This window comes from Lolium perenne, chromosome 4 (genome assembly GCF_019359855.2).
Source record: "Lolium perenne isolate Kyuss_39 chromosome 4, Kyuss_2.0, whole genome shotgun sequence".
In the NCBI taxonomy this organism is placed as follows: Eukaryota; Viridiplantae; Streptophyta; class Magnoliopsida; order Poales; family Poaceae; genus Lolium; species Lolium perenne.
Window position 1 is genome coordinate 288,696,974 of NC_067247.2, and position 10,868 is coordinate 288,707,841.

Sequence of the window (10,868 nt, forward strand, 5' to 3'; positions counted from 1 at the left end):
CTTCGTGGCACGATCACTCGTCGCCTTTTCTTTCCCCGTTCCAGCTCTCTCCAGCTCTAGTGCTATTTGGATGCTACATGGGCGAGTGATCCTACGGATCGTCGTTCGCTTTCTGCTCACTGTGTGTTTCTTGGTGGTTCGCTTGTTGCTTGGAAGACGAAGAAACATGTCGCAGTTTCCCGTTCGAGTGTTGAGGCTGAGTTGCGGGCTATGGCTTTGTTGATTGCTGAGGTGACTTGGTTACGGTGGTTGCTTGCAGATTTTGGGGTCTCTGTTACGACACCCACTCCACTTTTGTCTGACAGTACAGGTGCTATCAGTATTGCACGTGATCCGGTCAAGCATGAGCTGACCAAGCATATCGGTGTTGATGCTTTTTACACACGTGCACAGGTACATGATGATGTTGTTGCGGTTCATTATGTGCCTTCAGATTTGCAGTTGGCGGATTTCTTTATGAAGGCACAGACTCGAGCGCAGCATGATTTCTTACTCTCCAAACTCAGTGTTGTGGATCCACCATGAGTTTGAGGGGGGGTGTTAGATGTATATATCTGTCTATTGTTAGGGGGCTTTCTGCATATGTGCACCTGTACATGTACTATATATTGTGGTCTTTGGCCCCCTGGTAATACAACAAGCATATTTCTCTAACAACATATAGGTCACGTCCTCGACTATACAAGGATGGAGACGGATCCAATAATAAATACAAAGATATGTATCGATATACATAACTACAGAAGATACACATCCGGATATACAAGGATATGTATCTCAACACCCCCACAATCGAAGTGTCGCCTGATCGAACGCATAGACTGGACCGGAACTCCTCAAATGATGCCGTATGGAGACCCTTGGTCATGATATCCGCAAATTGTTGGGAGGTGGGCACATGAAGTACTCGAATGTGTCCAAGGACCACCTGTTTCCGAACAAAGTGGATGTCCAACTCAATATGCTTGGTGCGGCGATGGTGGACCGGGTTGGTGGAGAGGTAGACGGCGGAGACGTTGTCGCAATAGACCACGGTGGCTTTGGCAACATGACATGAGAACTCAACGAGGAGTTGCCGCAGCCAAGAGACCTCGGCAACCGCGTTAGCAACAGCCCGGTACTCCGTTTCGGCGCTGGAACGAGAGACCGTGGGTTGTCGCTTAGACGACCAGGAGATGAGCGAAGGTCCGAAGTAGACGCAGTAGCCAGACGTGGAGCGATGTGTGTCAGGGCAGCCTGCCCAATCGGCGTCCGAGTAGGCGATGATGTCCGTGGCGGTGGAGGCGTGGAGGGAGAGGCCTAAGTCCATGGTGCCACGAATGTAGCGAAGGATCATGCATGTGAAGGCACACCTGCTGGACAGCATACTGCAGCTCGGGGCGGGTCAAGGTGAGGTACTGCAGGGCACCAACGATGGAGCGATAAAATGAAGCGTCCGTGGCCAACGAACCATCCGTGGCGGAGAGCTTGGACTTCGTGTCGACAGGCGTGGACGCAGGTTTGCAATTAAGCATACCGGCGCGGTCCAGGAGCTCGTGGGCGTACTTGCGCTGATGAAGGAAGAAGCCGTCGGTGCGACGTGTGACCTCGACGCCGAGGAAGTAGTGCAGGGGCCCCAAGTCCTTGAGGGCAAACTCAGCGCGAAGACGCTCGGTGATCTTTCGCAATAGGTCTGTCAAGCTGGCCGTCAAGATGATGTCGTCGACATAGAGTAGCAGGTACGCGGTGGTGGCGCCATTGTTGTACACAAACAGCGAGGCATCAGAGTGGGTGGAGCGGAAGCCAAGTTGGTGAAGAAACGATGTGATGCGCTGGTAACAAGCGCGTGGGGCCTGCTTGAGCCCGTATAACGAGCGCGAGAGCAGGCACACATGGTCGGGGTGGGTGCTGTCGATGAAACCCGTGGGCTGCTGGCAGAAGACCTGCTCCTCGAGATGGCCGTGAAGGAAGGCGTTGGAGACGTCCATCTGGTGCACGGGCCACTCACGGGAGACCGCGAGCTAAAGGACGGTGCAGATCGTCCCGGGCTTGACAACCGGGGTGAAGGTGTCGGTGAAGTCGACGCCGGCACGCTGGCGAAAGCCACGAACCACCCACCGCGCCTTGTGACGGTCGAGAGTACCGTCCGGATGGAACTTCTGCTTGAAGACCCACTTCCCGGTGATGATGTTGGCGTGAGGGGGTCGAGGAACAAGCGTCCATGTCTGGTTCCGCTGCAGGGCGTCGAACTCGTCCTGCATGGCCGCAAGCCACTGCGGGTCGCGGAGAGTAGCCCGGGCAGAGGCGGGCAGGGGCGATGGTGTGGATGGTGAAGGCGCGGAAGTCGACGCGGTGCAGACGTACTCGTCCGAGGGGTACCGCGTGCTCAGGACGCGAATCCCTGCACGGGCGCGCGTGAGGGGCCCCGTTGACATAGGCATCCCCAATGGGCCTACCAAAGATGGTACCCGGGGTTTACTGAAGGCCCACGAGTCGAAGAATATGAAGCCTGGAAGCCCAGTTAGTACTAAGGAAAGTTAGAGTTGTATTAGGAAATATGGACTTGTAACTTTGCGGGTTGAACTCAGAGAGTCTCCCGGATTCTGTAACTTGTGTGCTACGAATCCCTCGGCTCCACCTCCTATATAAGGGGGAGTCGAGGGACAAAGAAAGGATCGAATCTATTGTCAATACAACCCTAGTTTCTTAATCGTCGAGTACTTTTCGGCTGAAACCTTCGAGATCTACTTGCCCTCTACTTCCAACTAAACCCTAGTCTATAATACGTAGGCATTGATAAGTTAATCCCTTGTCAATTGGCGCCGTCTGTGGGAATTAGAGGCGTCAAGGAGCTGATCTCGATGGCACGTTCAGGATCATCGACTTCGTCGGTAGCAAGCAACGCGATGGATAGAGGTAAACGGATCGAAACTGATCTAGTCGATTTTGTTCCTCACCCACCCTCCCGTTTGGCTGCATATGCGCATCTGGAGGAGCCCATGGAGATGACGTTCGGAAAGTTCCACTTCCGCGTCGAGAAGGAAGGATCGTATCGTCTCGAAATTCCGATCTTATCGGGATTATCAGCGGTCAATCCTGATTTTTCGGGTTTAACATCGTCAATCGAGTCAGGCGACGAGGAGATTTCGCCGCCACGCTTCATCAACACTATGGCAAGCGAAAAGCTCGCCAAGATCTTCAGCGACATGTCCTTCGAGTCATCTGCGGACTCCGATATAAGCGATGACTCGAGCAATATCGACAGCTTCAACTTCATCGACAGATCCACTGTTGTTGGGGAGGTCTTCACCAATCTCTATGATGGTGTCACCAAACCCGACAAAGTTCAGAATCCAAAATATCATCAGATCTATGCAATTGGAGAACCAAGTCACCCACAGGAGGAGACATCAGAGAACTTCAACGATGCGGGAAATCCGTATGTCGATCCCGCAGATCTCACGCGAGGTTTGGGAACAAAATATATCGGACCGGGAACACGAGAGATGGTGCAATTTCCGCAGGCAGTATGGGATCGAGTCGCAAGAGCTATTAATGGTACAGAGCCAATGACCATAACAGCGACACCTGAAGAGTTACAAGCGTATCAATATAGGCTTGCACGTACCAGGTGGGAGCTCGAGAAACAAAAATTCGAGCTGGACAGGAGGCAAGAAGCGGCTTCCGCGTCAAGCAGGCGAAGGGCTGATTTGAGTCGACAATCTGGCACTTCGGGAGATAGTCACAGAGCAGCTCGAAATAGAGCGAGATCTCGGCTGCAAAATATACCTGAGGCTGATAGGGAGAATTTGGTTCAAAACCTCGACATGTCTTTTATGTCAATAGACACGAGGGAGAACATTATTCCTAAAACACCAGAAGTTGGGTACATGGCGACGCAAGCTTTTATCCTCGCATCCAGGCCACCTCCCGGAGATCCAAGAGAAGCATTGTATAACATGGTCATGGCAGGAGTTGGAGCCATGGGAACAACATTCGTAACTACACCTCCCGAAGAATCTGCAAGGCAAAATAGTCCGCGACCTACTGCAGCAGTTCAAGATCCCCCAAGAGCGAGTGGGGCAAGAGATGCAGCGACTCAGGCAAGGGTGGATAGAGCGCGACAAGATAGAAGGGAACGTCGAATTCACCAGAAGTCGATGAAGAAGATATGTGTGGACTTCCGTGCTTTACGAGACGAGTCCGAAAAACTCGGATCCCGTCAGTATTTAAGCTACCTGATAATTTCAAAAAAATTGATGGTTTACAAGATCCTGAGGATTGGCTAGTTGATTATCTCGAGACGGTGAAGCTGATAGGTGGAACCAGAGCAACAGCCATGCAGAGCATCCAAGTACACTTGAGTGGAGCCGCACGATCATGGATAAAGAAGTTGCCTCTAGGGTCCATTGATAGTTGGGATAGTTTTGAAGACATCTTTGTGAAGAATTTCCGATCCACATGCAAAAAACCCACGTCACTAGAAGAGTTGAGGGCTCGCAGACAGAAGCACGATGAATCAATGAGAAAGTACATCCAGAGGTGGAACATCATTAAAAACTCGGCAGAGAACATATCTGACGAGAGAGAAATAGATTTGTTTGTGGCTGGAATTCGACGAGGAGATTTTGTCGAAGACTTGGGGAGAACCAACCCAAAGATAGTATCAGCATTAATGGAGATAGCAAATAGGTGGGCAGACGGAGAAGATGTTGTTCACAATAAACGGCACAAGTCGCCTGAAGAGGACCGCAGTCGAAATTTTCAAAATAGACGACGATTTCCTCGGCAATTCTCGAGTTATGATGCTCCTGGCCAAATATCGGCTGGATTTTGAGGAAACACTGGAGAAAACAATAGAGATGAATATCAAAGGAGTAGCGAGCAGCGAGGCGACAATAGAGATGACTCCCGTAACAACAGACAAAATAGTGGACCAAAGTTCCAAAGACCATATATATCTCCCGAGGATATGATGAACGGATCATGTCAGATGCATTTCTATCTTGACAATAATGGGAAGAGGCAGTCAGGACATCTGCAGAAGGACTGTCAAAATTGTCGAGCAATGTTGAGGTTTGCAGGGCAAGCCAATGCTCAAGCAACAAATAGAAATCCCCAGGGGCCCAGGAGTGAGATCCACCTTCTGCCCCCTCCCGCAATTACGGACGAAAATCGGCACCAGCTCAGAATAGCGGCAGCACCACACCCACCTCCATATATCGACACCAACGCCAACGGTGCGGTTTCGATGATTCAGAAAGCTAGGCCATCTAACAGGGCCCAGAAAGTAATCTCGCGTCAAGTGTTCAATGCAGAAAAGATGCCTCCACCAACGGTTGAGTACCTGAATTGGTCGGGACAGGACATTGGCTTCACAATAGCGGATCACCCGCAGCAAGTTCGTCGACCAGGGCAATCAACACTTATCTTACCAGCGGTGATCGCAGGGTTCGACGTGTCTCGAGTATTCATAGATGGAGGCAGCAGTCTAAACCTTATGTATGCAGATACACTAAGGAAGATGAACATATTCCTGGCAAACTTAAAACCAACCGACACACGTTTCCATGGTATCACGCCAGACAAGCCAAGTTATCCGCTAGGGAAGATCAATCTCGATGTTCAGTTTGGAACCCAAGAAAACTACATGATAGAAAGGCTGCAGTTCGAAGTTGTCGATTTTCCGTCGCAATATCACGCTTTGTTGGGACGACCAGCGTATGCTAGGTTTATGGCGGTACCGCACTACACATACTTGTTGTGGAGGCTACCTGGACCCAAGGGACCGATTACAGTCAAAGGCAGTTTCGCGTTAGCTGATAAATGCGACAAAGATTTTCATCGACTGTCAGAAACCTTCGGGATGCAAGCAGAATATATGGCATCAAGGCTAACAACCGACTATGACGTGTTGCCAGATGTAGGAAGGCCACTCAGGGAGCCAACCTTTAACACTACCAAGGATTCTAAGGAAGTACAGATTCACCCGACAGATCCCAAGAAAATGACGTCCATTGCAACAAACATGGACCTCGCATAGGAAAGTGCGCTCGTCGAGTTCCTCCGTGAGCACTGGAAAATCTTCGCATGGTGTCCCGCTGACATGCCAGGAGTACCCAGGAAACTTGCCGAGCACCACCTAAACTTGGATCCAATAGCAAGACCAATTAAACAACCTTTGCAGCGTTTTTCGAAACCAAACCGCAAAGCCATGCTGTCAGAGATTGATCGACTCAGGGAAGCCGGTTTTATCAAAGAGTTACATACAGAGGACACATGGGTAGCTAACCCAGTGCTGGTCCCGAAGAAAAACACGAAAGTCCTTCGCATGTGTGTCGATTTTACGTGTCTCAATAAACACTGTCCAAAGGATCACTTTCCCCTCCCAAGGATCGATCAAATTATTGACTCCACGGCAGGATGTGAACATCTTTCCTTTTTGGATGCATATTCTGGTTATAACCAGATCAGACTAAAAGAATATGATGAGGTCAAAACAGCGTTCATAACACCTTACGGCGTGTTCTGCTACAAAACAATGCCTTTTGGTCTGAAAAACGCGGGAGTGACATATCAGCGGATGATGCAGAAGTGTCTTGCAACACAGATTGGCAAAAACGTACAAGTGTACATTGACGATGTCGTCATAACAAAAAAGAAGGGGTCAACATTGATCGAGGATTTAATTGAAACTTTCGACAACCTTGACAAGTTCCGCCTCAAGCTGAACCCAACAAAGTGCTCTTTTGGCGTCCCTGCGGGAGAACTTCTCGGGTTCTTAGTTTCAGCAAGAGGAATCGAAGCTAATCCAGAGAAAATTCAAGCTATCGTAACAATGAGGAAGCCAACAAAGTTGAAAGAAATACAACAGTTGACTGGGTGAGTCGCAGCTTTATGTAGATTCGTCACCAGACTAGGAGAAAAGGCGTTGCCATTCTACGATCTGATCAAGCAAGGAGAGAAGTTTCAATGGAACGAAGAGGCAGACAGAGCTTTCGAGGATCTCAAGCGCACAATTTCGACACCACCAATCTTGGTGGCGCCTAAGGAGAAGGAACCTCTCTTTCTATACATCGCAGCCACGCCTCAGGTGGTCAGTACAGCACTCGTAGTCGAAAGAGAGGATGAAGGAAAACTCCATGGAGTGCAGAGGCCAGTATATTTCATCAGTGAAGTTTTATCGCCCTCAAAACAGCGGTATCCGCAGTACCAGAAGCTAGCATATGGAGTGTTTACAACCGCAAGAAAACTGCGGCACTATTTTTCGGCGCATCCGATAATAGTGGTCAATGAGTCGCCTTTATCCAATATATTAAACAATCCAGAGGCTACGGGTCGTGTCTCCCTGTGGGGAATAGAGCTTTCCCCTCGGGACATCACATACGAAAAAAGAAAAGCAATAAAGTCGCAGATCTTACCAGACTTCATCGCAGAGTGGATGGAGCTACAAAATACGGGACCTCCGGATCTATCGAGAACCTGGACTATGAACTTTGACGGGTCCAAGAGATTAGAGGGAGCTGGAGCAGGCGTGATACTAATATCACCTCAAGGCGACAAATTGAAGTATGTCTTACGGATGACGTTTCCAAACGCGTCTAACAATGAGGCAGAATACGAAGCTCTTATACACAGTATGAAGATGGCGAAGGCTTGTGGCGCAACTCGATTAAAAATCTTCGGCGACTCACAATTAGTGGCTCAGCAAGTCATGAATCAATGTGATGCAGTCAATGATAGTATGATAGCATACAAAGAAGTGTATAACGAGCTAGAGAAGCTGTTCGACGGGTGCGAGGTAAATCACATCAGCATGCTAAGCAATGATGAAGCCGATGTTCTTGCAAACATTGGGTCGCAATGCCTCGCAATACCACCTGGAGTGTTCTAGGAAGAGATAGCTGAAAGATCAACCAAGGCGATGAAACAGCAGAAGAAGGAAAAGGAGGAGAAAACCTCGGGGGCTAAAGAAGCACAATCGAGAGAGGAGGAAGAACCTAAGGTAATAATGATGATACAGATTCCGTGGATGTAGGCGTACATAGCATATATATCAAGACAGGAATTAACCGACGATCCAGTTGAAGCAAGGCGAGTTATTAGACGTTCCAAGGCCTTTACTGTGGTCAAAGGGGAGCTATACAAAAGAAGTATTTCGGGAGTATTACAAAGATGTGTCACACCTGAGGAGGGAAGGCTAATTCTGAAAGATGTACACGAAGGAGTATGTGGTCATTGATACGTCTCCGACGTATCGATAATTTCTTATGTTCCATGCCACATTATTGATGATATCTACATATTTTATGCACACTTTATGTCATTATTATGCGTTTTCCGGAACTAACCTATTGACGAGATGCCGAAGGGCCAGTTCCTGTTTTCTGCTGTTTTTGGTTTCAGAAATCCTAGTTTGGAAATATTCTCGGAATCGGACGAAATCAACGCCCAGCATCCTATTTTTCCACGAAGCTTCCAGAACACCCGGGAAGGACCAGAGGGGGCCCACAGGCCCACCAAGAGGGTGGCCGGCGCGGCCTAGGGTTGGCCCGCGCCCCCCTATCTCCTCGCCGCCTCTTCGACCCTCCGACTCCGCCTCTTCGCCTATTTAAGGGTCCTCGACCTAAAACCTCGACATGAAAAAGCCACGGTACGAGAAACCTTCCAGAGCCGCCGCCATCGCGAAGCCAAGATCTGGGGGACATGAGTCTCTGTTCCGGCACGCCACCGGGACGGGGAAGTGCCCCCGGAAGGCTCCTCCATCGACACCACCGCCATCTTCATCACCGCTGATGTCTCCCATGAGGAGGGAGTAGTTCTCCATCGAGGCTCGGGGCTGTACCGGTAGCTATGTGGTTCATCTCTCTTCCTATGTACTTCAATACAATAATCTCATGAGCTGCCTTACATGATTGAGATTCATATGATGATGCTTGTAATCTAGATGTCGTTATGCTAGTCAAGTGAATTTTACTTATGTGATCTCCGGAGACTCCTTGTGCCACGTGTGTAAAGGTGACAGTGTGTGCACCGTGTGGGTCTCTTAGGCTATATTTCACAGAATACTTATTCACTGTTATGAATGGCATAGTGAAGTGCTTATTTATATCTCTTTATGATTGCAATGTGTTTTGTATCACAATTTATCTATGTGCTACTCTAGTGATGTTATTAAAGTAGTTTATTCCTCCTGCACGGTGTAATGGTGACAGTGTGTGCGCCGTGTTAGTACTTGGCGTATGCTATGATCGTGATCTCTTGTAGATTGTGAAGTTAACTATTGCTATGATAGTATTGATGTGATCTATGCCTCCTTTCATAGTGTGAAGGTGACAGTGTGCATGCTATGTTAGTACTTGGTTTAGTCGTGTTGATCTTTCATGCACTCTAAGGTTATTTAAATATGAACATTGAATTGTGGAGCTTGTTAACTCCGGCATTGAGGGTTCATGTAATCCTACGCAATGATGTTCATCATCCAACAAGAGAGTGTAGAGTATGCATTTATTTATTATGTTATGTGATTAATGTTGAGAGTGTCCACTAGTGAAAGTATGATCCCTAGGCCTTGTTCCTAAATACTGCTATCGCTGCTTGTTTACTGTTTTATTGCGTTTCTACTGCCTGCAATATTACCACCATCAACTACACGCCAGCAAGCACTTTTCTGGAGCCGTTACTACTGCTCATATATATTCATACCACCTGTATTTCACTATCTCTTCGCCAAACTAGTGCACCTATTAGGTGTGTTGGGGACACAAGAGACTTCTTGCTTTGTGGTTGCAGGGTTGCATGAGAGGGATATCTTTGACCTCTTCCTCCCTGAGATCGATAAACCTTGGGTGATCCACTTAAGGGAAACTTGCTGCTGTTCTACAAACCTCTGCTCTTGGAGGCCCAACACTGTCTACAAGAATAGAAGCACCCGTAGACATCAAGCACTTTTCTGGCGCCGTTGCCGGGGAGGAAAGGTAAAAGGCACTCATACTTCGGTTCCAGGTAACAATACTTTTCTGGCGCCATTGTGTTTGTGCTCAAAGCTATTTCCTTTAGATCCTGCAATTGCATCTTTTTGTTTCTTGTTTACACTAGTAAGGCATAATGGAAAACGACAAAAATATGAGAGATCTTTATGAACTTTATCTTGAATTAGGACATGATGTGTTTGAAGAGAGAATTAAAAAACCCATGGAACTTTATATGCATGCTAATGGGAATGTTATTAATATGAATGCTTTGAACACTATTGTTGCTAATGCTATGGAAAATTCTAAGCTTGGGGAAGCTGGTTTTAATGAGCATGATCTTTTTAGTCCCCCAAGCACTGAGGAAAAAATTTACTTTGATGATACTTTGCCTCCTATTTATGATGATTATAATGATAGTAGTCTTTTGTTGCCACCTGTTATGGAGGATAAATTTGATTATGATTACAATATGCCTCCTATATTTGATGATGAGAATAATAATGATAGCTACTTTGTTGAATTTGCTCCCACTACAACTAATAAAATTGATTATGCTTATGTGGAGAGTAATAATTTTATGCATGAGACTCATGATAAGAATGTTTTATGTGATAGTTATATTGTTGAGTTTGCTCATGATACTACTGAAAGTTATTATGAGAGAGGAAAATATGGTTGTAGAAATTTTCATGTTACTAAAATGCCTCTCTATGTGCTGAAATTTTTGAAGCTACACTTGTTTTATCTTTCTATGCTTGTTGCATTATGCTTCTTGAACTTGTTTATTTACAAGATTCCTTTTCATAGGAAGCATGTTAGGCTTAAACTTGTTTTTAATTTGCTTCTTGATGCTCTCTTTTGCTTCAAATACTATTTCTTGCGAGTGCATCATTAAAACTGCTGAGCCCATCTTAA

At 47.3% G+C, this 10,868-nt stretch overlaps 1 protein-coding gene across 1 annotated transcript; it reads right to left on the reverse strand.

Annotated features, from left to right (window-relative positions):
- Window positions 1–2,000: 2,000 nt before the first annotated feature.
- LOC127347696 (uncharacterized mitochondrial protein AtMg00820-like) lies at window positions 2,001–2,420 on the reverse strand. The gene has a single exon (XM_051373858.1). The coding sequence runs from the start codon at window positions 2,418–2,420 to the stop codon at window positions 2,001–2,003; it is 420 nt and encodes a 139-aa protein (XP_051229818.1).
- Window positions 2,421–10,868: the final 8,448 nt, after the last annotated feature.